This window comes from Fundulus heteroclitus, chromosome 15 (genome assembly GCF_011125445.2).
Source record: "Fundulus heteroclitus isolate FHET01 chromosome 15, MU-UCD_Fhet_4.1, whole genome shotgun sequence".
Lineage (NCBI taxonomy): Eukaryota > Metazoa > Chordata > Actinopteri > Cyprinodontiformes > Fundulidae > Fundulus > Fundulus heteroclitus.
Genome location: NC_046375.1, coordinates 2575525 through 2603347, shown reverse-complemented (window position 1 = coordinate 2603347; position 27823 = coordinate 2575525). Strand labels below are relative to the sequence as shown.

The 27823-nt window shown below is 41.6% G+C and overlaps 3 protein-coding genes across 3 annotated transcripts; 2 read left to right on the top strand and 1 right to left on the bottom strand.

Moving 5' to 3' along the window:
- Positions 1–326: 326 nt before the first annotated feature.
- exoc8 (exocyst complex component 8) lies at positions 327–7297 on the bottom strand. The gene is made up of 4 exons (XM_012880868.3): positions 6019–7297; positions 2633–2886; positions 2287–2535; positions 327–983 (listed from the first exon to the last, which is right to left on the bottom strand). Exons 1-4 carry the CDS (start codon positions 7166–7168, stop codon positions 579–581), a joined length of 2058 nt encoding a protein of 685 aa, XP_012736322.2. The 5' UTR covers positions 7169–7297; the 3' UTR covers positions 327–578.
- Positions 7298–8994: 1697 nt separating this feature from the next.
- LOC105938930 (sprT-like domain-containing protein Spartan) lies at positions 8995–14864 on the top strand. Its single transcript, XM_012880875.3, has 5 exons — positions 8995–9562; positions 11194–11293; positions 11418–11546; positions 13297–13588; positions 13666–14864. The coding sequence occupies exons 1-5, from the start codon at positions 9240–9242 to the stop codon at positions 14529–14531; spliced, it is 1710 nt and encodes a 569-aa protein (XP_012736329.2). The 5' UTR covers positions 8995–9239; the 3' UTR covers positions 14532–14864.
- Positions 14865–22644: 7780 nt separating this feature from the next.
- Positions 22645–27165, top strand: fam89a (family with sequence similarity 89 member A). Its single transcript, XM_012880872.3, has 2 exons — positions 22645–23080; positions 25991–27165. Exons 1-2 carry the CDS (start codon positions 22832–22834, stop codon positions 26288–26290), a joined length of 549 nt encoding a protein of 182 aa, XP_012736326.2. The 5' UTR covers positions 22645–22831; the 3' UTR covers positions 26291–27165.
- The last annotated feature ends 658 nt before the right edge of the window (positions 27166–27823 follow it).

Sequence of the window (27823 nt, the reverse complement as noted above, 5' to 3'; positions counted from 1 at the left end):
TGCTTCAAAGGATTTTTATTTGATTTCATGTGTTAAACAAAAACTGCCATTCGGCTGGAGTTTAGTCATCTTTAAATTATCGCAGGTGGTCATTACAATATAGTTGCCTTAAAAATCAACATTGTTATCAAATTAACATCAAATGAGAGCGTGAGCATTAACCGTAATGGTGGGTAAACCTGTTACTCTGTTGTTTATAACATCTGTAATCATCTGTGCCGTAACACCACATGGAAAAAATAAATAAAAATCGGCATTTGTTGTTTCATTTTGAAAAAAAAAAATACCTGTATGATGCTTGTATGTATAGGGAAGATACAGGAGTATAAAAATCTGAGCGCAGCAGGCATTATTTATTTGAACTTAAATAAAAGTGAATTTCAATAAACCCTTATGTGGGAAAAGGTGCACCTTTAACAAAAGTTACTGCGTTCATTGTTCCGGAGCTGCAGCGTCACAACAACCAGCAGCTCTTAGTGTTTTGGTCGGCTCTGAAATTGGATTGGAAAATTGCAGGGAGGACAGGAAGTGTGGTCGTTTCCTGGCCACCGCGGCTCGTTCAGACTCGCGTCAAACCCTCAGACCAGGGACGTGGTGCTGTCTGGGTTGATCCGCACCGGCCTGGTGCTCTTCCTCAGGTCCTGCAGCTGTTTGGCCGGCTTGCCCGCGCTCTCCTCGAAGCGGCGCTCCACCACCGGCAGCACGGTGTCGTGCAGGAAGGAGGCGTTCTGCATGATGAAGGACTTCTTCTCGGCGTCCTGCTCGCAGCGCAGGCTGTAGTCGACGTGCTGCACCGCCACCAGGATGATCTCCCGCAGGCTCTCCAGCAGCACCATGTGCAGCTCGGGGAAGTAGAGCTTCAGGCCTTCCTCCAAGAAGCTCATCATCTGCTTGGTGAAGGCCACCACGGTGTAGCTCAGGTTGACCCAGCAGTCGTCGCCGGTGTACTGCTGGAAGCTGACGCCGCAGCTGCGCATCTCGTCCTGCGAAGGGACAGCAAAGATGGCAGCGTTATGATCTACAGTCACTTTCTGCATTAAAATTTTAGCTTTTTTTATTGGTCCGGATGCAATATTCTAATATTAAATGCTGTGTTTGTTTATTAGCTGGAGGTGGAAAAAAATTAACAGAAATAAAGGTCTTCTAAGGAAACCCAGCAGGTTGCATCAAGTCTCTCCAAGCAGCATTCACTCCTCCTGAAAGAGCGTAGAGCCACAGTGGACAGTCGTCTGCATTGTTGATGGCTTTGCAGCAATCCCTCATACTGAGCAAGCATGAAGCGACAGTGGAGAGGAAAACTCCCCTTTAACAGGGAGGAGAACCTCCAGCAGAACCAGAGCCAGGCTCAGTGTGAACGCTAATCTGCCTCGACCCACTGGGGGTTAAAGAAGACAGAGCAGAGACACAAAAAGCTCAGAAGCTCACATTGATCCAGTCTACTGTTCTCCAGTTTTGCATTGTATTACATTGAAATGACTGTCGTCATTCTCAGGCTCACCCGCTATTACCATCTAATGTAGAACAGATTACTAGATCAATGTGTGCTTCTGTGCTTTTTTGTCTCTCTTGTTGTGTCTCTGCTCTGTCTTCTCTAACCCCCAGTCGGTCGAGGCAGATGAGCGTTCATACTGAGCCTGGTTCTGGTTCTGCTGGAGGTTTTTCCTTCCCGCTAATGGGTGTTTTTTCTTTCCACTGTCGCTTCATGCTTGCTCAGTATGAGGGATTGCAGCAAAGCCATGTACAATGCAGATGACTCTTCCTGTGGCTCTATGGTTCTCCAGGAGTGAATGCTGCTTGTCGGGACTTTGAAGCAATCAACTGGTTTCCTTATATAGGACATTTTTGACCAATCTGTATAATCTGACTGATTTTTTCTTTGTAAAGTGCCTCGAGATGACATGTTTCATGAATTGGCGCTATATAAATAAAATTGAATTGAATTGAATTGAAAATTCAGTTTATAAGTGCTATAAATGGACTATTACTATCACCATTCTATTTATACCTATAGATGCAATACATGCACACTCTTGTTTTCTTCTCCCTCCCACTACCTTCTCCCTGGTTTCTGAGCAACGTTAATCAGGTTTTCTGTAATTTTCTGTTACTATCACCCACAAAGCCCCTCCCGTCTACCGTAGCTCCTTGTACGTCTATTTTGTTGGTACATTTCTGCCTTAAAACTACATAAAGCGGAGAACTTGACCGCTCCCATGTTAAAGCTCTAGAAACACCAACTGAGAAGGGAGACACAGAACGATGGAAAACAACGGCAGCCGGCTCCACCTTGAGTTTGGCCAGCGCCTCGGGGGTCATCAGGTTCATCCGCCTCCACATCTCCTCGGAGTTCCTGTGCTTGGTGGCCTCGATGATGATGTCTTTGTAGCTCTGCAGCGCCGCCCTGATGTCTTTGACCAGCAGCGACTGCAGGGTGAAGGTCAGGTCCAGGCCGATCTCGGTCAGCTGCTGGCAGTGCTCCTTGGCCACTTTGACGCACTCGGCTGCTGTGGACAGGCTCTCCTTGCTGTCAAACACCTGGGAAGGGAAGAAACACCGTGGAAGGAACACATATAAACAACATTTCCTTTAACAAGCGTCCTGAACTGTTCTCTGAGAGTCTATCTGTGCTGACCTGCTTGCTGAAGGCGTCCACAAACATGGTCATGGCCGACTTGGACCAGACCACGAAGGCCGAGTAGCAGCCCGTGTTCCCCGCGAAGTCCATCTCGAACTCCTTGGCCGTCTCCAGCAGGCTGGTGAAGAAAATGTTGCAGAGCTTGTGGATGTAGAGGAGCGTGGCGCCCTCGATGCGGAGCTGCCGGATGGCCGTCTGGACGGCCACGGCGCGGTTCTTCAGGAACAGCTCACAAGCTTTGGTGGACTGACCTGAAACCAGCAGAATCCGTTAAGCGTTTAGAAATCTACAGATTTTCACTCGCTGTGTGGAGATCTGAACATTTTTGGGGGGTTTTGATCGAAGGAAGGTTCTCCAGGCTTTCTGAAGATTTGTGCTGGACTCTTTTTCTGACCTGTTATCTGTCCTTGGAACACATTCTTTGTTATGTTTAAATATTAGGAGAGCTTGTAGAGTAGGGGACAAGGTGTGGAGGCCTAAAATATCTTCAGGAGGTTAATAGTTTAAATCAGCGCTTCTCAAATAGTATTTGTCCAGAAAATTCTAATTAATTCTAAATGTGACAACAGCACCCCCTGCTGGTTGGTTTATACCTGCAGTCAGTATTATGATGAATACTATTAATAAACTCCTGAACGAAAGTAAGAAACTTAATGTAACTGAAGTTCGTCTTTAACATTAATGCTTTGGTATTATTTTTGCCATATGATGTTCATAGCTAGTTAAAAGTTGCTAACTGTCTAAAAGCCATAGTTAATAGTATAATTTAAAAAAAGTGTGGCTATGTTGAACCTTTCTAGTTGTTAGAAACCATTGTTATATGTTAGAAATGAACCCATATACATGTTATACATTTTAAAAGGGATTCAGGGGAATCTTTAGAACAACGGCTTGAATGCATTATAGCAGAACATGATAAAAGTTAAATTTTTAACCCATTTTGTTGGGATGGGAAGGGGGGCAGCAGAAACATTTGAGAAGTACTGGTTTAAATGGTAAACATCCTTTGCTGTCTGGGGAGTTTTATAAAGGTTAGAAAACATGTGTTGGTCTGAAGACTCGGTTTTCTCAGTGGTCTTTGTTCGACTTACTGCATAAAATTGCAGTATATATATCAGAGTTGTTCTGTTTTATTTTAACCATGCTTTGCTTTTTGACATTTACCTTTTTCTGCTTTGATCTGGGGTTCTTATTTTACGGGTTCATTTACATTTCATTCATTGTTTTTGTCTGCAAGTGTTCTGAAACCTGTAGGTTTTAAACCAAGTGCCTCGAGCCTCGGACAGCAGACTGAAACACTGAATTCAAACTGAACCGTTTATTCAACCGAACTTTTTACCAAAACTGCAAGTTTTTAAAATAGAAGAAAAGAACGCGTGCTCTCTGACCTCTTTGACGGGGGGGCGGAGCTTGGCGATAGAGGGTTCCTGGGTCTGCGTTGTGATTGGTTGGGAGGATGTAATGACTGTAGTATTATCCTACATGGCTAGTTTATTGAACTTTTTATTGATCCTTTTTTTTTATCATCGATATACGTCTATTGATCGATATATATATATTGCTATTGAATTATCGTCCAGCCCTAATTCTAGCCATGTAGGTTAATATTACATTCATGACATCCTCCCAACCAATCGCAACGCTCCATCCCCAAGCTCCGCCCCCTTTAAAGAATTCAGAGAGCACAAGTTTTTTTTTTTTTTATCCTTGCAGTTTTGGTAAAAAGTTGGTTGAATAAAGGGTTGAGTTTGAATTCAGTGTTTGTTGTTCTTTATCTAAAAATAGGTCACTAAGCAACAGCATGAAATAGCCAGGACTCAGTGGCGGTTCTAGACCAAATTTACCAGGGGGGCCAAGGTGGGGCCAGTGTTTTTTCACAGGGGCACAGAACAAAAAAATAAAAAAAACTACAATAAAATGTCAATATTTAACTGTGGAATAATATTAAGTGAGCCACTTGTGGCTCTGGAACTGCAGTTTTCAGACCCCTGATCTAGCAGTTGAATACTTTGCCCCCAGCTCAATACAGCTAAAGCTAAACGTGAAACATCTTAAGTTTTAAATTCTTTTTAAGTAAATTAAAACTGTATAGGTAAAAAAAAAAAAATAATATTGGTAGGGCTGGGCAAGTTAATGCGTTAATTTTGCGTTAACTCATTAGACTATTAACGGCGATATTTTCTTTAACGCGCGTTAACGCATGTTGCTCACATGCTTTTAATTTGTGAAGGTCTGTTGCTGCGGTGTAGGGGTTTGAATCAGAACAGTAGGTGGCGATAATGCGCCAATAACCTCGCTGTCAGCCAAACCTCGGATTCAGAGTAAGAAAGGTGCTGGCCGGAAAAAAACAAAGCCGACATGCGGAAGGCGGTGTTTCCGGAACAAGTTTTGTGCGGAGCGGAGCGGGGGGGGGGGTCTGCTTAGACGCCGTCGGTGAAGTTGCTTCTCGTTTCAAAGTATCCATGTGTTTTTGCCTGTTTTTCCCTGCCATTCACTATATGCACGCGAGAAAGCAACAACAAAAAACCGCGTGTCAACGTCAAATAAACGCAAGCAATGCAAGCATATCGAGTTAGCAAGCATTTCAGTTTAAAGTTCTTCCAGCATGGAATATGACAGAAACAAGTTAGTTGTAACCACTGCCAAGTTAAACTTTGGTATTGAACATAAAATGGTAATGCTGCTCCCTGCTGTTACCTCAGAAATTGCCTGTTTTTGGTAGATTTTTTTCCCCATAAAGAGAATTCCCTGTCAGTGGCAATAAGCTTTAATTTATTATTATTGCTATTTTTTGTTTTACATGTTTAAGTTGAGCTTTACACTAAATATGTGTTACTGGTAAGTGCTACAAATGTTACAACACTTTTGTTCATATGGCAGCAGAACATTAAAATAAAAGTGCTCTTTACACTACTTTTGAATTAATTCTTGGAGTTTGTAAATAAAATGCGATTAATCGCGATTAATCGCGATTAATCAGGCAAATTATGCGATTAATCGCGATTAAATATTTTAATCGTTGCCCAGCCCTAAATATTGGTCAAAGTGACCAATCAGTTCTGGTTTCTTTGCCATTGCAAATAATTATGAGAAGTGTATTTAACATCATGCTTTAGTACAGGGGCCATAACAGGGGCCAGGGCCATTTCTACAGGGGCATGGGCCCCTGTTGGCCCCTGTTGGCCCCTGTTGGCCCCTGTGGCCCCAGTCTAGAACCGCCCCTGCCAGGACTGCACTTAGAATATATGTTTTGAATTTGTTGATAATTATCGATATTGAACGATATGATTTATATTTTATCGATACGCTTTAATCGGTGCATCTATAGCTTTTTTTTTTTTAATTTGCTTTTGAAGGTGGTAAGGAAGAAGCGCAGCAGTAACCGAGGCGGATGAGTTGGGACACGGCCCTCCGCGTCGCCTTGGGCCCGCCGCGCAGCGAGCGGTCCGGCGACAGCTCGAACACCAGGACCTCGGTCAGCTGCCGCACACGCTCCTCCACCTTGGCCCGGAGCTCCTTCACCCTCGGGGTCACCGGCTGCTCCCTCAGGTACTCGCTGAGCTTGTCCAGCAGGTCCACCGCGCCCTCGAAGTCCCTCTGGGCGATGCACACGTCCAGGTCCTCCGGCAGCTCCTGGATCCACTCGAGGCCGAGGTCCACGCTGTCCTCCGAGTCCGCCGGCTCGTCGTCGTCGTCCACGTCGAACGGGTTGGTGGACGGGTCGGCGCGCGCCGGAGACGTGGGGACCTCCTCCTCCTTCTTCTTGTCCTTGGAGGCCTTGTTCTTCTTGGTCTCGTCCAGGATCTCCAGCCACTCCTTCTTCACCTTGCTGTTCTCCGCCTGGAAGATGCGGCTGTCGGGGAACATGAGGATCTTGAACATGTCCTTCATGGGGGGGTTGTCCTTCACGTTGACCACGGCGAAGCTCTCCAGGTCGTACAGGGCGTTGTAGTTGTACTTCACGGCGCCCCTGCGGTTCGGCAGCCAGGTGGCGATCAGCAGACAGTCGTTCATGAGGAAGGCGTGCACCTTCTGGATGGGGGACATGTTGTCCACGTCGTACTCCACCAGGTCCCCGTTGTAGACCAGGTGTCTCCCCGGGGTGTCCATGATGTTTTTGGCGCCTTCCACCTTCTCCAGCAGGGAGGTGAGGGTCCTCTGCTTCAGCTCCTCCGTCTCCTTGGGGAACGCTGCCTGCATCTCCTTGGAGGTCTCATCTTTGTCCGCGGAGAGCAGCGACTGGGTGATGCTCTCCATGATGCTCTTCTGCTCGGTCAGGATGTGGCTCAGCTGGTACATCTCGCTCTCCAGGTACGAGATCTCCTTGGCCGTCTCGATGAACTGCCTGTAGTTCTTGTAGACGTTCTTCTTCAGGTTCTGCGCCGTCTCGTCGGCCAGAGTCTGGATTTTCTGCCGATGCTCCTGCAGGTCTCGGTCGCCATCGGACTGCTGGGACAGCTGCTTCACGTAGGACTGCGGGTCGAACACGGGCGATTCGAGTTGCTTCCGGAGTCGGTTCCCGGCTTCAGACATGTTTAGTCCGGCGTGTCGTTGCTTGTTGAACAAAAAAGTGGAATTAAAACGGAGAGGAACAAGAAGAGCGGAGGAACTCCTTCATTTCCGCCCCATAAACAAAACAGGAAGCTGTGTGAAAGTTGACATCCGGGTTGGGGACGTCATGGGATCAGCGTTACTAGCGCGTCAACGGCGCCGCCATATTGGGAAGGTATGGAAATAAAATATATGGGAAAAGAGCTTTTATTTATTTGTTTTTTTGTTTATTTATTTATTAACAGCATATTACAGGTACTTTAATCTCAGAATGTACTTTATATTCGTAATATTTTGGTAATATTACGAGTTTATTTTTGTATCCCTTTGGCTTCATTCTCCTGACTTTATTCTCGTAAGGAATAAAAATAATTATAAGAATCTAAACTGGCCCTATTACTCAAGGACTAGGATAGTTCTGCAAACTGTGACTATTCTGGAAATGTTACCTTTTAATTGTGATAATATTACGTTTTTCCCATAATATTACCACTTTTGTCTTTTTTTTACTTTATTCTCTGATGACTTTTTGCTCATATTTGTAATTTTATCTCTTTAATACTTCCCCAAAAAGTCTGTTGCTAATCTGTGTCTATACCAGATCTTAAAAGGTTCACAAAGCTTTATGAAATAATGAAGACCACGATGTCTAGATTTAACCAATTTATTTTTATATTCATAACATACACATATATATATATATATTTCTGTCTGTCTCTCTCTCTCTCTCATCCAGATTATAGATGTGTGTGTGTGTGTGTGTGGGTGTGTGTGTGTGTTTGTGTGTGCGAATATATAGAGATAGATGAGATATAGAGATGAGAGATAGAGATAGAGATATATATATATACAGAGATAGAGATGAAGAGAGAATATAGATAGATATATAGAGATAGATATATTATATAGATATACATAGAGATATATATATATGATATATAGATATATATATACATATATATATATATATAATATATTATATATATATATATATATATATATTATATATATATATATATGTGTGTGTGTATATATATACACACACACACACACACACATCTATAATCTGGCCATATACTTATAGATGAACACACCTATTTATTTAGAATGCTTCAAAATCTATATATGCAGATTGATCAAAGCATTGATCAAAAGCCAATCTGGCTGCCAATGTCTATCAATTAATCTCTCTCTATATATATATATTTTACAAGTATATGTAAGATCCATCTATATCTTTCTTTATGAATACTTAAAACATATACACAGGGAACATAAACGTTCACTACTTTCTGCCACATACAATATGGCGGTAAAGTTGATGTACAAACCTGCGCCCAATGAGGCATCTACGTTTACAATGTCTATGGGTACGAGAAGCACTGACCTGGCTATGTTACCTTTGTGTTTTGTTCTATGTTTGCCATAAAAACTAATTAGAAATAATGTAAAAAAAAAAAAAAAAAAAAAAAAAAAAAAGTATTATTCCTGTATGACTGTTGATTTAAAAAAGGTTTTATATGATTTGAATTTTGATTTCAATTTACATCTGGCTTTTGACCTGACCATAGAACAACATCCGGGTCAAGTTTGTCTGGAACGAATAAGGCTTCCGGAAGTCTTTTCGGTTTTCTACGCGTCAAGTTTTATATGCCGGAAATCTAATGAATGAAAGCAAAAACACCCAAATTGTTACTGAGCATTTTGGTACAAGTTATATGGTTATTTGGATATTGTACAAAATTGACAAAAAATAGCCAAATGAATGAGGCTTTTACTTTTAAAAAACTACCGGAAGTAGACATTTTGACGTCACGTAAAGTATCCGCGCAAGCCCTTGGCTAGTTGGCAGTTGCCAGATACTCGTAGCTCAGAAGATGTGACTAAATTTGAGAATTTTACCTTGTTCCGAATGTTTTGTACTTTGGTTGACTTTTAATATGGCGCTGTTGAAGTTGTCAATTTCAAAAATGTAGCTGCTTTTAATTTTTTTACGTAGATTTCGGGCTCCAAAAACTATTTATCCTCCGGTCCGTTCTCTGTTGTTGTTGTCATGGACGCCGATTTCCTGCTCGCCATCCAGCTTCAGGAGCAGTTCGACAGCGAACACCAGACTTCCCGGTTCCCCCCAGAGGGCTTTCTGGAGGACGGCTTCGGGCAGAGCAAAGCTGCGGCACGCCGAGGTGGCGGCGACCCGGTCCCCCACAGGAAGCCGCCGACCTCCGTGCCCGAGAGGCCGCTGAGCATCGTGGACGAGTCCTGGGAAACGCTGGACCCCAGTCCGGACGTGAGGGCCATGTTCCTGGAGTTCAACGACATGTTCTTCTGGGGGAAACTCAGCGGAGTGGAGGTCAAGTGGAGCCCCAGGATGACTCTGTAAGACGCCCTGAATGAAACCAGGCTTTGTTATTAATCACCACAGCCTTCTGAATGCATGATTCTCATGTTTTCTCACAGAAAATACAACAGAATAGGATTGCTGGCACTCTAATTTTCTCGTGTAAGAGTTTGGTAATACCAGGGTTATAAGGAGCAATTGTGTTGCATCGATTTGTTCAGACGACGATACGGTATTTGCTGGTTATTACAAATTCTGTTACGATTTGTGATCGATATGATGCGATATCATCTGTCCATCGTACCTTGTTATTTACATTGATGTTAGGGCTGAAAAATTAATCGCAATTTAAAAAAAACAAAAACCAAATTCCAAATCACAGAGGTCTGCAATTTTTGGCAATGTAACAATTAATGGATCAGAAACGTCCTTTACATGTTGGTAATGTGTTTAAAGTTGGTTTGCTCCAAATGAAATGGTAGAGAGTTGCAGCAGTGAGAAAAACAAACGTTATTATTTGTTTTAGAGTTTATATAATCATCCTTTTTTTACAGAAACGTTCAGAAATCTCACCACAGCATTAAGTAGCGGTCAAACTGTTTAATACATAGAATTGTTTGTTGGTTGCACTTTATGTTCAACAAGGATTGCTGTCCAACTTAATTAAAAGCCATTGTCTTGCATAATAATTTTCTGATTAATAAGAACAGTTAATTGTTCTTGTTTTAAATGATTCTTGTATACAAACATCTTTATCTACAGACCATTTCTGTTGTTTGTGGTCAATGCAGAGAAAAGTCAAAATTAAATCACAATTATGGTTGAAATATTTACATTTTTGGCAAAATTGTACATTGTATTTCTACATCTCGTAATGACCTGCTGGTTTTCTTTTGCTCATTATCTGCCTTTCTTGACTATAGCAGAAAGTTGGACCCATCAAAGGTAAAGTAAGAAACTACTTGAAGAAAGCGACAGAGCCAGGTTATCTACAGAAAGCTAAATGCAAACTTAGCACAGTCGTCTCTCCACAGACATATATTTTAACAGTAAAAAAGGCTGTTTATAAATACTATAAGCATGAGGAATTTAAAGGAGAATTTTTTTACTGCTGCTTAGGGGTCCCTGGCCACGAAAAGTTAGAGCACCCCTGGACTAGACAATGAACCCCCCTGACCCGCTCGTTAACTTTGCAGCACGGCACTTTCGCAAACCCCCCAGGTGAACACACTGCAAAAAGGAAACTACTAAAAGATCGTCAAATTTTCTTGCAATGAGTGTATTTTTCCTCCATTTGAGCAGGTAAATAAGATTATCTGCCAATGGAGTGAGTATTTTGACCCCTAGAATAAGATAATTAGATCTGCTGCACTTGAAATAAGGCGATGGAGATGAGTTGTTCCTATTTTAAGTGCAAACTTGTTGCATTGGCAGATGAGATAATTTAGCTGCTTAAATCAAGGACAAATACACTCATTTCAAGAAAATTCATCAATCTTTCAGTAGTTCCCTTTTTGCGGTCAATAAGGCCGATGTTGATGAGGATATCCAGGCGTTAGTGTAACATAGCAATAAAACTGAATCTGCGTAAGGAGCAATGTCAGTGTAAGTCAATTTTTAAATAAATAAGCACTTTTCTGTTTCTCTTTTCTTGTTTTTCTTCACGCAGGTGTGCCGGTGTGTGTTCCTACGAAGGCCGAGGAGGACTCTGTTCGATCCGTCTCAGCGAGCCGCTGCTGAAGCTGAGACCCAGAAAAGACCTGGTGGAGGTCAGGCTGTTCCTTTCACACCAGCGTTGATTTAAAAGCAAGACTTTTATTATTCCAAGGACAACTTTTAAGTATGCGTGTAACTTTTCTTCAGTTCCTAGATCGTTGTTAAATGTTTCCACAGACTCTCCTCCATGAGATGATCCACGCTCTGCTGTTTGTGACCCAGAACAACCGGGACCGAGACGGCCACGGACCCGAGTTCTGCAAGCACATGAACAGGATCAACAAGGCCAGCGGGACAAAAATCACTGTAGGCGCACCTCCTTCTCAGTCCCTCCAGGATTTCACTATTTTTGTGTGATTTTTATTTTTTATTTGCAGTCAAAATCACTGATTTTGTGGCGCTATTGAGATATTTGAAAGGAATCTTGTGATATTTCTTCCAACTAAACCCCTTGTAAAATCTACATTTAGAAGAAAACAAATGAGAGCACTGCAAAAACGGATCTAAAAATAAGTAAAATGTTCTAAAAATTAGTGTATTTATCCTTGATTTGAGCAGGTAAATAAGAGTATTTTTACCCCTAAAAGAAGATAATTAGACATCCTGCACTTGCAATAAGATGATGGGATGAATTGTTCCCATTTCAAGTGCAAAAAACCTAATTCCATTGGCAAATCATCTTATTTACCTGCTCAAATCAAAGACAAATACACAAATTTTAAGAACATTTTACTTATGTCTAGTTCCGTTTTTGCAGTGAGAGAAAACAAGCAGACAAGACAGGACAGATATTTTTATTCTTTAAGAACTTAAATGGCTCAACAACAGCAGACACTGACATAGAAAACTGTTCACTTCAGAATGACTTAAAAGAGACAACACGGCAGGTGTCCGTGGATTTAATCTCCTCTGGTGCTAACATTGTTAGCTAGCTTAACATGCAGTTACAGGTAATAATTAGCCGATATAAATGAAATATTTCCTTACTGGGTTTCGTTTAGGGCTGAACAATTAATCGCATTTTCAATATAATCGCGATTTAAAAAAACGCAATTTCCAAATCGCAGAGTCTGCAATTTTTGGCTATGTAACAATTAAGGAATTAGACACGTCCATTGGGTGTCAGTAAAATGTTTAGAGTGGGTTTGCCTCCACATGGAAGGGAAGACAGTTGCAACAGTGAGATAATCTAATTTTATTACTTGTTTTAGAGTTTATATAATCATACATAGCATTAAGTACAGGTCAATCAGTTTAATACATAGGTTTGGTGGTTGCACTTTATGTTCAACAAGGATTGATGTCCAAATCAATTAAAAGCTGTTCTCTTGAATAATATTCTGATCAATAGAAACATTAAAAGTTCTTGTTTTGAATAGTTGTTTACAAACATCTTTATTTAGAGAACATTTTTGTTGCTTGTGGTTAATGCAGAGAAAAGTCAAAATTGCAATTTTGGTTGAAATATATCGTAGGCAGAACGCAATCATTTCTGCTCTGAGTTTAGATGCTGCGGGTCTTTTAGCACCTGATCTGCACAGCGAGGAAACAAAATGATTTGTTGTTTGTATATGTTTAAAAAGACATGATAAATTAAACTGGAAAAAAAAATCGCATTAAATCGCAATATTAAGAAAAAAAATCGCAATTAGATTATTTTCCAAAATCGTTCAGCCCTAGTTTCGTTCAGCTGCTGCCAAACTTCCGTCGGTGTTTGAGTAGCTTATTGCAAGGCGTGCAAGATCATTTTCCACCCCTCACGGAGAACAGAGGGGAGCTGCTTTGCACTTATGTTTGATGGTAAATGGGACTTTTTGCTACTCGCCATACTGATCACGGACTTTAACTGATATCAAGTGAGGCTGAGGAAGACGTGAGAAATGCTGACGCCTGCAGGTTGGAGTTAGCAGTCACTCAAGCCCAACAAACTCAAAATAATGCGTTAGTGTGAAGGAAATGCGGGGATCTGTTGATTTTTGTGTTAGGTTCCACGATCGCAGAATCGTGAAAAACTGGAGCCCTCTGTCTGCTGATCGCCTCATGTTATTTTCCCCAGATCTACCACAGCTTCCATGACGAAGTCGACGTCTACCGGCAGCACTGGTGGCGATGCAGCGGGCCCTGCCAGAGTCGCAAGCCTTACTTCGGGTATGTGAAGAGGGCCATGAACCGGGCCCCGTCCTCTCTGGACCCCTGGTGGGAGGACCACAAGAGGAGCTGCGGCGGGACTTACACCAAGGTCAAGGAGCCTGAAGGATATGGGAGCAAAAAAAGGAAGAAGGAGACAAAGACTTCTTCCTCAGGGAAGAAGCTCGCGGGACCGGGGAAGGCCTCAGAAACCGTCCCAGGTGATGTCGCCTCATCCAGAGTTCAGTTTGAGCTGGTCCGGCCATGCGGTGATTAATCCCTGTGGTTTTCTGCTCAGGTTCTGGATCCCAGGACATAAGGAACGTCGTCCCCTTCAGCGGGAAAGGCTTCGTCCTCGGAGGAGCGTCCCATGCCTTCCCCTCCTCCTCCACATCTCCCTCGCCATGGCTAGCTGCTCCACCCAGCTCCATCTCCTCTCCTAAAACACCCCCCACCCCTTCCTCTCCATTCAGGGGTCTCTCCTCGCCCCCCCGCTCCGGCTCATCCGACCCAACCAACCCGATCTGCGCCGGAGGAAAGCCTCCCGTGAAGAGATCCAACGCGAACAGCAGAGTGTTTGTCAGCATAGACGGCTCGCCCGTCAGACTTCCCAGATCTCAGAGCCAGCGAGGGGACGCGATCAAACAGACGTCCATTCAGGACCTTTTTAACGGCAGCGCTCTCAGGAAGTCGGCGGGTCGACCCTTTCTGACGCAGCCTGAAGCCAAAAGAGACCCGCTGCCAAACATTTCCCCTTCCGCTACGTCCAGCTCCAGCCTGCAGCGCTCGCCTCTGGGAGGGGCAGCGCCCGCCGCGTCAAGCCAGCCCAGATCTTCCAGGGATCCTGGTGCCGCGGTGAAACCCGGGTCTGCAGGTGGAGGCCAGGCGTCCAGGAAGAGGTCATGGGACGACCGCAGCAGCTCAGCCAAGATCTTTGACTTCTTTGAGAAGACATTGAGCAGCAGTTCAGCGGCCTCAAGGGACGCGCTAAAAACCCAGTCAGCATCCGCCTCCACCCCATCATCGCTTCAGCCTTCTGCAGCACAGCAAAGTGGCCCCGCCTCCTCCTCCTCTTCCTCGGCGGTGATGGTCAGCTGTCCTGTGTGCCAAGCTAAAGTCCAGGAGGCCAAGATAAACGAGCATCTTGACTCCTGCCTCTCTTGAATGCCTTATATAACTTAGTCTTTCCCAGATTTCTTGTTTTACCGAAGCCCTTTTTAGCTGTGATAATTGCTCAAATCATAACCATCTAGTTTGATTAACAGTAAATAGAAACCGTTTCAGTGCCTGCAGATATGTTCCTGCTACTTACCCCGACAGACTGCCAGCAGAGCTGCACAAATTATGTCTGTGAATAAATAATAAGACACGTCGGTCCTGCAGAATCGTCTCAGGTCTGAATTTAACTGCCTTCAAAGATCGATTTTAACGAACAGCGGACATTTTAAAGGTGACAGTGGGGAAAAGGGCCGCAGGGTTTATTTATTTGTCCTTCTTTCCTCCGCTTCAGAGCCGCGTCAGGAGAGCGACCTCTGCGAGTCAGGTTTCCCTTCCGTTAGCGTTTTATTTTTTCCACGTCTTCCTCTTTCCGCTGCCCTCAGCCGCAGAGGGAGACGGGATCGATCGCGCATCGATACCAGCAAAGTTTCTGTGGGACATAAAAGGAGGACGGTGCAGACGTTTTACCGTGTTTTTTGCTATTTATGGCCATTTATGTCTGTTTTTTGGAGAAAAATTTTATGTGTAGTATGTTAAGCTGTCTTTTGCCAAATAAAATTGTTATTTCTGATTATTATTTTTTTTGCCTCATTAATCAATTTAGGCTAAAAAAAATCTTTAGATTCAGCACCTTGAAATACTGCTTACCCTTTCAGCCTTTTCACATTTTTTATCCTATTCCAAGCGCAGATATTGATGCACTTTATCTGAGAAACTAAAACAAGGTATTGCAAGCAATGAAATACAAATGTCTCCCTTTTTTTTAACAAACAAGTAAAAAAGCCTTCATTTACCATGGTACCCCTAAATAAAGTCCAATACTACCAATAACCTTCCTGTTGTCTGGGAAAAAAAAAAGTCTGTATGTATTATACTCTATAAAAATCCATCTGTTCTGTAAAGGCCTAAGAGGTTTGTTAAAGAGCATTAATCAACAAAGCTTTGACTTTTGGTGTATAACCCCATACGTTATAGTTTTCTTCCCAGGTTACAATAATACACTTTTTGTTGCTCTAAAAAGTCCCTTAACTACCTTGACATTGTTGGTTCAAAGTAGATTTAGCATATCTCTGTAGATTTCATGGAAAAGACACCTAACGCCATTTTTTTGTGTGTTTTATTGATGTTCACTGACTGATTCACGGTCAGCGAAGCTCTAGATACGAAGTCTAAACCCATCTGAGCTCTGTAACTTGGCAGCATTGTGTAGCGTTTTCAAAGGGAAGCCCAGATGGATTTTGGGGCGTGACTCAGCTGGTGAGGTCAGAGGTCAAGGCTGCATGGGGCCAGCTGTTGATGGGGGACTATGCCTTCCAGACGCTGCAGAGAAAGAAAAAAAAACAGGTGGCCGGGCAAGAGAAAGGAAGTCACAATGCAACCATTGCATTTTAATCAGCACAGTCTGCTGCTGCTTTGCTGCAGAGCTGCTCAGGTTCAGAGTTTTGATAACAATGCATATCAGGAACGAGAGACGGTGGACTTCATGCAATGTTAGAGCAACAAATGGGAACTATACAAGTTATATTTTCTTTCATCAGTTAAACATAAAATAAGTAGAGTCTGCTGATAGATAGATAGTTTGATAGATAATATGCTTGAGCTTAAGGTCACCAGCTGATGGACGGACATTCTCCTTCGGGATTTTCCCAACTGGAAGTAAATAGCTGCCTGTGAGAAGCGGGGGTTTACAGGCAGAGTCTCAGGTGGATTAACTTGCAGGTCTTTACTTTTCTACCAATCACTAAATTCCCTTATCTTGGAGAACGTGCTAGATGCTGTTATTGGGATAAACATGCTGACTGTAATTATTGAGGTTTTTAAGAGGCACTTCCTTTCCAGCAGAGACTTAGTGTTTCTCTTAAGATCATTATTAACAGGATTTAGCCAAGTGACGCAAAGCCATTGCGCATTTAGCAAGGAGCATTAACACAACCCTACTCCGGTTACATGGATTTTCCATCGTATGTCTAATCCTCTGGTCTCAAGGGGCATTAATGATGGTGATGGGAAATTTTCATTAAAAGGGTCCTCCAGCCTGGTAAACCCCTGGAGAAACATGTTAACCTTGATCTGTCGTTAAAATGGCGACTCACTGTTTTAGATGCAGGATTATATGGCCAAGATGATTTTCAAGGAAAAATATGCAGAACTCGGATTAACAGATTTGTAAAACAATAACCATCATTTAGCAGGTTTTAAACTACTTAGGGGGATTTTTAGTTCAGAGCTGGGGTCCAGGAAGCACAGTTTTCAACCAAATACTAACGTGGCCAGACACCAGTCATGAAAGGCAAATCTCAATCTAACTTCTTGAGTCAAAATATTGGATTTGTGTTCAATGTTGTATAACCCGTTCACCACTTTGACTCTGTTGTGTTCACTCAATATATATGTATATATATATATATATATATATATATATATATATATATATATATATATATATATATATATATATATATATATATATATATGTGTGGGTGTTTATGTATGTATGTATGTATATATATATATATATATATATATATATATATATATATATATATATATATATATATATGTGTATGTATGTATGTATGTATGTATGTATGTATGTATGTGTGTGTGTGTGTGTGTGTGTGTGTGTGTGTGTGTGTGCGCTCCTGGTTAGGTATCAGAGTGAGGATAATTTTTCCTTTTCCACTATAAATTGTTTTGTTAGTGGTAAGGTATATGGAGGGATATTGTTGCAAGGAAAGTACTCGTTTGATTATAAATTACCCTTGAAAAACTTATTTAAAAAAAGGTTTTGAGTGTAACGTTGGTGTTTTCTTAAATTTCATTTTTATGTATTTTTTTTTATTTTACTCTTTTAAAAAAAAAAAATGTTAGTTATTTTTTTCAAATTTTATTTTTACAGATTTAATTTTTTCATTTTTTTTTTTCATATTTCTCTCTTTCTGATTGAGTTTGACAAATTGCATTCTTTTCAAGTTGAGTTTTGCAGATCACATAGACCAATAAAAATGTTGCTAACGTCCGTGCAGATCATTAGAAATGCGTCTTCGCTTCTCTCTCTCCAGAGGAAAGCCGGCCACCAGATGTGAAGAGAACGTGAGAGATCTGTGAAACACAATTAGAAAATACAATACGTAAAACTCAATCTGAAAAAGAGAAATATGAAAATTTAAAATCTGTAAAAAAAATTGTAAAAACGTTTTATAAAAAAAAAAACCTGAAAGAAAATGTTGTTTTAATAAAATCAGTGAAAACACCATAATGTTTCACTCAAAACCTTTTCTCAGTCATTAACTCAATTCTTAATGTGCCCCAGTCCTTCAAACTATAGAACCCTCATCTGAAATGTGAGATGTTTCTCCATTACTTTGTTGAAGAGGTTTCCCTTACTAGATCACTCATTTCTCCTCCTTCATGTGATCCATCTATTTTAACTTGACACTCTGAATGTGTCTCTCTCAAGTTTGAAGGACCTTATTGATCATATGAAACCTTCTGGTTCTCCCAGTGATCTAATACCCCCTCGTCTATTTAAAGATGGTTTAATAGCATTTGTTCTGGCTATTGTAAATAGTGTGGTCCCTGGGGTCTTAAAGCACGCTGTTGTGCAACCTTTAAAAAAGCAGGCCTTGATCAATCCATCCCCTCAAACTTCAGACCTATCTCCAAACTCCCCTTCCTTTCAAAAATACTTGAGAAAGTTATTTTTATACAACTAGATGCGTATCTGAAGAGAAATTGAATCGTAGAAGTGCCAAGTAAACTTTCTTCTGCCAAGGCAGGATTCAAACGCCATTCATACACTGCTGAAGTGCCTGGAAGAAGTCAAACCCTGGATGGCGTTAAATTATTTAAGTTTTAATGAAAAGAAGACTGAGGTCATGCTTTTCCACCCTAATGGCTCTTGTGATACTCACAATTTTAATGTTGGCTCACTGTCTCATTATGTGAGATCCATCTAGTTTGGGAGTGGAACTAGATGCTGATATAAAATTTGATGCTTAAATAAGTTAAACTGTAAAAACTATATTTTTTTCGACTCAGACAAGTTACCAAAATTACAAAAGTTCTTTCTAAACAGGATTTTGACAGAAACATTCACGCTTTTATTACCTCACGTCTAAACTATCGCAATGCTCTCTATTTTGGTGTGATGAGCACATCACTCCTGCTCTGGCTGCTCTTCACTGGCTCCCTGTGAGCGTCAGAATTGATTTTAAAAGTCTAATATTTGTTTTTTAAATGTTTAAACGGCCCTGATCCACACTATCTCTGACTTGCTTCATCCGTATCCTGATCAGCCTCTAAGGTCGGGTGATCAGCTGCTCCTGGCCGTTCCAAGGTCGAGGCTGGAGTCAACAGTGCTAAATGTGCTTTGTAAATAAATTGGATTTGGATTTGAAACCAAAACCATGACTATTGTACAACCCTCAAAGAACAAACTCTAATAACTGAATGTCCGCAAATTCTTTTGTCATTTTTTAAGTTTCTTTAATTAATAATGCTTAACAAGGTAAAGTAACTAAATAATCAAGTCACAGCAATGAAATTTAGCTAACTCTCCCTAATTTGCTGATGCTAATGTACTCCAAATGCAACTTTGATGAGCAGAAGATGTTTCGTTACGCCCCATCCGGTCTTAATCCTCCAGTTCTCGACTTCAAAGACCTCCTGGCTGTGAGCCGATGATGATGGATCGCGGTCTTCCCTCCCAATGGTGATACATCCTCCGCTGTCAACCTTATCTTACTCCCAGCGCTCCATCCCTCCATGGGGAAGGCTCGTCAGAAAGGTGTGGAAACTTTCTGGACTAGCAGGAACTCGAACAGGCGTGCGTGAACATTTTTGATCCGTGCTGGAATCTTCTCATTTTTGACAAAACTCTGTCAAGCGCAGAAACTTCTTGGCTGACAGAAACTGGTCGGTTGGTCAGAAAGACCAGAGCAGGTACGTTAAAATTTATGCTGTGTGTTTTTTTATTTTTTCACAGCATTTTACCAGGAGTTTAAATCGGGGTGAAAAACGGGTTTTTATTGTACAGCATTTTTATATGGAGCATTTTTAATATTGAGGCTTCATATGGCTTTGTTTGTCTGTTTTCTATGTTGTGTCCTCTGATGTGTTTACGTTGACTTTGCACTCTGAGCTACTTGCACATTTTTTTCAATGCAGGTAAAACTGCAAATGGCTAATAAAGTGAATCTGAATCTGAATCTGTCCCCCTTTTTCCTCTCTCGCTGCGTTCAGGCTGTCTGCCTGCTGAAGATCATCCCCACACTGCAAAAATACTAAAAACTAAAAATAAGTAAAATGTTCATGAAATGAGAGTATTTTTCCTTGATTTGACCAGGTAAATAAGATTATTTGCCAATGGAATACAATTTTTGCACTTAAAATAGGAACAACTCATCTCCATCATCTTATTTCAAGTGCAGTATATCTAATTATCTTATTTTAGGGGCAAAAATACTCATTCCATTGGCAAATAATCTTAATTACCGTCTCAAATCAAGGACAAATACACCAATTTCAAGAATATTTTACTTATTTTTAGTTCCCTTTTTGCAGTGCACTGCCACTACGCGTGATAAGGCCTCGGAGTGAAGCTGTTGTTTTTCCTCTGCTCACTTCCTCACTGACTTTACTGGGAGACGAGATGGGATCATTTTGGTCCTGATGCTGACTCTGGTTCACCTGTGGCGGTGCTCTGACAGCCAGAGCAACCATTTCTTTAGTCGATCAGTGCGCTGATGTCTCTGATGGGGGTGAAAGGGAAATCTGCTGAGTTCGAGGTGTAGGGGAAACTGTTACTGTTAAGCTAGCAAGCAGCTCATCCAGACAGCTGAAAGCTTGTGAAACAGCAACTCTGGGACAATTAGGCTCTTTCAGATCATCGGCTTTTGGGGGAGAAAAGAAGGGATGTTTTGTAAAAGCGAACAAAGAATTGTTGTTCTGTTACAACAGCATATAGCTTGTGCTGTGTTTGATAGATAATATGCTTCCTTTAGGTCACTTTGACCAAAAAGATAGCAATTAGGATTTCTGGGAATCTGGTGGATAAACGGCATCTTGACAGCAGACATGGGTGGCCTATGATTTTTAAAAAATGTTTTACTTTGTTGCATTTCACTCTTGGAGAGATCATGAACGTTCAGATGGTGAGTGTACGATTTCTGTATGTAAATTAATTTCTGGACAAATCTGAGGCTATGCCTGAGTCGTCTTTGATAATACTGTTACAAGAAAAAGAAGTGTGTGCCTGCATCCTCTTTTTCAATGTCCCTCCACACCTCTGCTCTTAAGAGACCTCAGTAGTGTGCTGCCCGCGTCCTCACTAAGACTAAGAAAGTAGAGAACATCACCCCAGTTCTAAAGTCCTTACACTGGCTCCCTGTATCTCAGAGAATAGACTTTAAAATACTTCTGTTAGTCTATAAATCCCTGTATTAGCACCTAAATACATCACAGACTTGTTATCAGTGCATCAACCCTCCAGACCACTTTATAATGTTAACGATGAAGTATCTGAACCTATGCAATGTGTTTTCCTCTGTAATGTTTTCTTTTCCTATCTGTTCTGTTCATCACTTTGAATTGTGTTGTTACTGAAATTTGATATACAAATAAACTTATTTTCCTTGCTGAGGATCTAAGCAGAAGTCAAGCCAACATCTTCTTGAATAATGGTAAAGGATCCTGAAATGGTAAATAAATTCACACACACATTCACACCCTGACGGTGGTGACCAATGTAGCCACAGCTGCCCTAGGGCAGACTGACAGACACCAAACAAAGAAATTATCTAAAAAATGCTACTTTGTTTTGATAAAAGTTTAAATGATGTTATTTAAATAATCAGACTTTTTGAAAATGTTCATGTTAAAAGTGTTGCAGAATTGCTGTTGCTTATGTATGGTACTACAATAAACTCATTACAAGTTGCCTCTGTATTACAGTGTGGTGGGTTGCATGTTGGGTTTGTGGTGATGGAGCTGGTTGCTTGTTTCTCTCGCAAGATCTGGCAACACTCAACGAAGACCCCTTTGTTACAAACACTTCGGCCTCGATTGAACTTAGGGTTGGACGATAATTCAATAACAATATATATTGATCGATAGACGTATATAGATGAAAAAAATAGAATCAATAAAAAGTTCAATAGAATAACAGTTTTCCTCCCACCCAACCAATCACAAACGCAGTCCCGGGAAGAAAGCTCTGCGTCCTTCAAAGAGTTCAGAGAGCAGGCTTTCTTTTTTTTAAAACTTGGAGTTTTGGTAAAAAGTCGGTTGAATAAAGGCTTGAGTTTGACTCCAGTGTTTGTGTGTTTTTTTAATCTAAAAATAGGTCGCCGAACAACAGCATAAAATGGGCAGGGGTGCACTTAAAATCTATGTTTTTGTTGATAATTATCGATATCGATCAATATGATTTCTATTTTGTTGATATGCCGTTTTTCTATATCATCCAGCCCTAGTTTAACTTGTTTTCAGGTTAGCTGATATTAGCATCAGCCTACAGGACCAACTAAATACAAAATGAAAATGTAAAGAATGTTGTCCACCATAGACGATGTAAACTCCCTATAAATTTTCAAAATTCTTAAACTATCGCTTTTAAACTTAACTTAAAAAAAGAGAAAAAAGTCAAATTGCAGTTTTTGGAGACGGGGCTTTTATTTTGTAGTATGATGCCGGAATTGTGACGTCAGTAGCTTGGTTAACTTAACACGACGCTCCGCTGCCATAGACGATGTATAAACTCATAAGTTTTCAAAATTCTTAAACTATCGCTTTTAAACTTAACTTAAAAAAAAGAGAAAAAAAAAAGTCAAATTGCAGTTTTTGGAGACGGGGCTTTTATTTTGTGGTATGATGCCGGAATTGTGACGTCAGTAGCTTGGTTAACTTAACACGACGCTCCGCTGCCATAGACGATGTATAAACTCATAAGTTTTCAAAATTCTTAAACTATCGCTTTAAAGTTCTAAAAAAAAAAAATTGCAGTTTTTGGAGGCGGGGCTTTTATTTTGTAGTACGATGCCGGAAATGTGACGTCATTATCTCGGTTAACTTAACACGGCGCCGCTCGCGCTCCGCCCTGGAGCAGAGAAAGCCACGACTGTTGCTTCTTTATGCTGGACTCGGGAGACGGCCGCGTCCTCACCGCGTTTCGGCTTTATAACCGCCAACCGTTCGGTATCAGCGTTAGCTACCCGCCCGTCGTCGCTCGGTAACTCTCGGGAGACATGAACGGCAAGTCGGCGAACGGCACGGCGGGAGGAATGGCCTGCATCGAGGGTCTGCCGCCGCTGCCGAAGAGCCTGAGCGGGCTGCTGAACTCGAGCGGCGGCTCGTGGAGGGACATGGAGAGGATGTACGTGAAGAAGACCATGATCCAGGACGACCTGAGCCGAGGCAGGAACAACACCGACAGCCTGCTGGCCAGCAAGCCGGCCAACCTGGACGCGGCTCTGGCTCTCCTGCGGAAAGAGATGGTAACCTCCTCAGCGTCCCTTTAACGTTGTTTCACCCGAGAGAAAGCCGCTTTAATCCCGGATAAATGGCCCCGTACAACGAGATTAACTCCCAAAGGAAACTCTGGTAGTTAAGCTTTATGTCGCTTCTCGATTTCAGATGATCAAGGGGGCTATATTCTGCCTGCATGTATTATAAATTAAATATGAACCTTTTTTATATATATAAATGGATCCTTTCAGCAGGTTCATTTTCACCCGCTTGGTGTTCATTTCCTTTTTGTAGAGTTTAACTTAGGAAAAAGCCGTTTTGCTTAAAAAAACGTAAATTTATATGTTCATAATTATATTTATATATAGAATTTTTTATCAGAAAGAGGAAAAAACATTCAAACTACTAACAAAGATGTTCATGGTCCTAAAAAAAACTCAAATTAGTTAGGAGAAAGAAAGAAGGAAAGATATGTAATACATTATGCAAATGAAATTGCAAGGGTGTGCTGAGTTTTAAAAATATAGAAAAGATTAAACCTACAAAAAGATTAAATAAAACAAAATTATATCAAAATATGTTTATACTGGAAATGGCAGGAGGGAGCACATATCTTTTACACAAAATTAGTCAAAACCTTTTAGTTTTTGACTTGTAAACATAAGCTGAACAGGCCAGCCGACAATCTGGAGGTAGACTGTAGGGATCACTGGCTCTTACAGATAAACTCTGCAAGGCCAGTCGCTACTATAAAAGTTGAACCCAAGACCTTAAAATCTGCTCGAGCTTTTATTAGAAGCCAGTTGAGCGATGGTGGTACCAGATTGGCGTGGTAGTGTTTAACTCTGCTCATTGAAACCCAAGCTGTGACAATCTGCACCATTTTAAAAACCTCAAACTTCTTGTTTAACCCTGACAAAAGTCTTAATTTTGTCGGATCCGTTTCAGTTTCTGCTAGGCTATACCACCGTAAATCACCTGCTGGGTTTACAAATTCATCCCTAAGGTGCCAAGTGCACACCCTTGAGGCTTGCCAATAATTATTGGCCATAAATGATGAGGATGTTTTAATATACAGGCACGTGGCCTGAAGCCAGCCCAGTCATCAACAGCCAATAATTAATCGATCCATCTTTCTGTGGAATATTTTGCCTGGAAAAGCTGACAGTGCGAGATTAAAAATTGGTTTATAGTTCATTAAGGGAGTCGGCAGGAGTAATTAAAATTAATTTGATCAAATTGGAATACCAATGCCAAGAAAAAGCATGAAAATTCTAAAACATAAAATAAAATACTATATATAAGTAGAGTCAAAATAAAAGATAAATAAAATTAAAATACAAAACAAAATAGTATTTTAAAGAAACCTTAACATTTGATAAACAGATGAGGGGAAAACAAAAATGAGATATAAAATAAGAACAAATGGCCTAAAGCAAAAGTCCACCTGTTCGCATGTTGGGGCTCAGTCAGGTTTCTGGAGAGTTTTTAAGCTTAATTAAACGCCGTCATACTGTGTTTATGTTCAGACTACACGTATTCCTAAAATATAATCACGTAAACTCTTCCACGCCATTCCCAGGTGCAGGAACACTTCCCAGAACCGCTGTTGTTTCGGAGCCGCTTGTGTTTTACCTTATTATTATTATTATTATTATTATTATTATTTTTATTATTTAAGTGGACACAGCTAAACGGTGTGGTAGCCGCTCCCCGGCCTGCAGAGGCGTGACGCGGGATCAGAAAACGTTTCAGATTGTGTTACATGAGCTCCACCCTGATGCCCCCACATCATCGCGTTAGATCTAGGGCTGAACGATTTTGGAAAATAATCTAATTGCAATTTTTTTTCTTAATATTGCGATTTCATTTTTTTTTTCCAGTTTAATTTATCATGTCTTTTTAAACATATACAAACAATAAATCAACTTGTTTCCTCGCTGTGCAGATTAGTTGCTAAAAGACCCACAGCATCTAAACTGGGAGCAGTAATGATTGCGTTCTTCCTACAATATATTTCAACCAAAACTGCAATTTTGACTTTTCTCTGCATTAACCACAAGCAACAAAAATGGCTTCTAAATAAAGATGTTTGTAAACAATGACTACTTTAAGGACTATTTTATTTAAAAAAAAATTTGTTTCTATTGATCAGAATATTTATTCAAGAGAACAGCTTTTAATTGATTTGGACATCAATCCTTGTTGAACATAAAGTGCAACCAACAAGCAAGTCTATGTATTAAACTGATTGACCTGTACTTAATGCTATGTATGATTATACAAACAAGTAATAAATTAGATTATCTCACTGCTGCAACTGTCTTCCCTTCCATGTGGAGGCAAACCCACTTTAAACATTTTACCAACACCTAATGGACGTGTCTAATTCCCTAATTGTTACATAGCCAAAAATTGCAGACTCTGCGATTTGGAAATTGCGTTTTTTTTAAATCGCGATTATATTGAAAATGCGATTAATTGTTCAGCCCTAGTTAGATCCTGTGATATGTTAAAACAACTCGTGAAACCAAAGGGTCGGCTTCACTGGTTGTGAGGAAGTTTCCTGCGGCTTTAATCTAAAATTCAACATACTTAATCTGGATTACGTTTGATGACATTAGCTCCTTTTAAACTCTTTATCTACTTGTTTTAGTGAAAACATGAACAGGGCCACCCTAGTGCTTTATTTAGGGTTCCTTTGCTGTGTGGGCCCCTAAGTAACCCCCCCCCCCCAGCAGCAGCTGTAGGTAATGGACGCACATTAAGAAGGAATTTCTATCCCTGAATGTTTGGCATGTAGCTCGTTTTAGCTTCTCAGCGCAGAACCATTCAGTCCAGTTTTCAGTACCTCTGACTTAAAGCTGGAGCTAGTTTGGTAGATTCTAACTTCTGCCATGTTTCAGTGAACGTGTCCCCCCCCCCTGTTCCCCGTGCAGGTGGGGCTGCGGCAGCAGGACATGTCGCTGCTGTGCCAGCTGTGGTCCCTCCACGAGTCCATCCAGGAGTACAAGGGGAGCTGCCACGACCTGAGCGCCGCCTCCAGCCTCAGCATGATTGAGAACGGCTACTTCGACGAGGACGACGAGTATTACCAGGAGCCCGGCGCCACTCCCACCGGGGAGCAGCCGGACGGCGAGGCCGGGGCCCACGCCGCCGCCGCCGCCGCCGTTGACGCGGCCAAGAGTCGGAGCCTCGGCAGAGAGGACAGCTGGGACTCATTCCGCGTCAACATCTAAGGCGCTTCTCTGCAGACGGAGCGGCGTTCTGGGGGCTGAGCCGGGCTGTGAGGAGGGAGTGGAGTGGAGAAAGCAGGCTGGAGGAGGGGGGGGGGGTTTGGTGTCACAGCGGGCCGCTGAACAGGAAGTCCTCAGGTGAAACGTACGCCTGCTTGTCGTGTCAGACCAGAGGAGGTGTTCAAAACCAGGACTCTATATTCTCTGCTTCTCCTGCCTCAGCCAGTCTCTTTCTTTTTCTTTTTTTTTTTTTTACATAATCAAAACATATGAACAAAGTTTTATTATTTATTACATAATATAAATAACAAAGTAGTCTCTTTCTTTTTAGTCATTTTGTACACAGGGTACAAGCAGGAAGGCTGCAAATACCAGAAATGTGGACTTTAAAACCTGAAGGTTGGGATTTTTCTAAAGATGACTTGTAGCTCTTCATCAGGAAGAGGATGTAGCTGGATGGAGTGAGTGGGGGGGGGGGGGGGTGCTGGCAGGAAGCAGGAGCAGAGCTGCTTTACTGCGCAGGGAGGACTTCTTCCTTCAGAAGGAGAGGAAATCATCTGGTTTAAAGGGTCAGTGTAGCATCACCTGTTACAACCAGAGTTTACTGAGCAGGACTTCAGGATCACACACAGACAACATCTGAGGAGGCCGCAGTGTTTTCATACATCTAAACCAGCGGGGGGGGGGGGCGCGATCTGCAGAAAGTAACTTTCCGTTGCTGCCTTCACGCTCCGCTGAAAGCAGCAGCAGCAGCTCAGGACCTGGTCGTGTGTAAATCATCTGAGCCGAATGTCTTCCTGCACATCTGCATCCTTTCTGCTTCCTTCTGACACCGTAGCAGATGAACTTTTCTATTAAAAAACTACTTTCACCACTAATTCTGCACCATAAATTCAGCCTTATTTAAGACGTAAATGTTCCCCTCTGTTTGCTCGGGGTTCTCCTAGAACACGTTCACCGACTTCAGCCCAAACGATTGGTCGTTCTCCTCCAGTTCATCTGATCATCGGCGCCGTAGCGGCTGTTCTTCCACGACTTCTCAATCCGACGCGGTTATACGTCTGTCTGTCTGTCTGCACTGCAAAAACTGATCTAAAAATAAGTAAAATTTATGCATTTGTCCTTGATTTGAGCAGGTAAATAAGATTATCTGCCAATGGAATGAGTATTTTGGCCCCTTTAAAATAAGATAATTACACATCCTGCACTTGAAATGAGATGATTGAGATGAATTGTTCCTATTTTAAGTGCAAAATTCTTATTCCATTGGCAAATCATCTTATTTACCTGCTCAAATCAAGGACAAATGCACAAATTTTAAGAACATTTTACTTATATCTAGTTCCGTTTTTGCAGTGTGTCTGTCTGTCCCAGCATTGTGTTCGGGTTAAAGGTGCTGACGGGAACCGTGTGAATGATTTTTATCTGAGGAATGTTTTTACGGTTACTCTGTAGCAGACGGGCGCTCCAAACAGGCCGGCTTCCACCGTTTGCTCTGCAGACGCGCTAAATTGTACCGTCACTTTAAGACTGTAC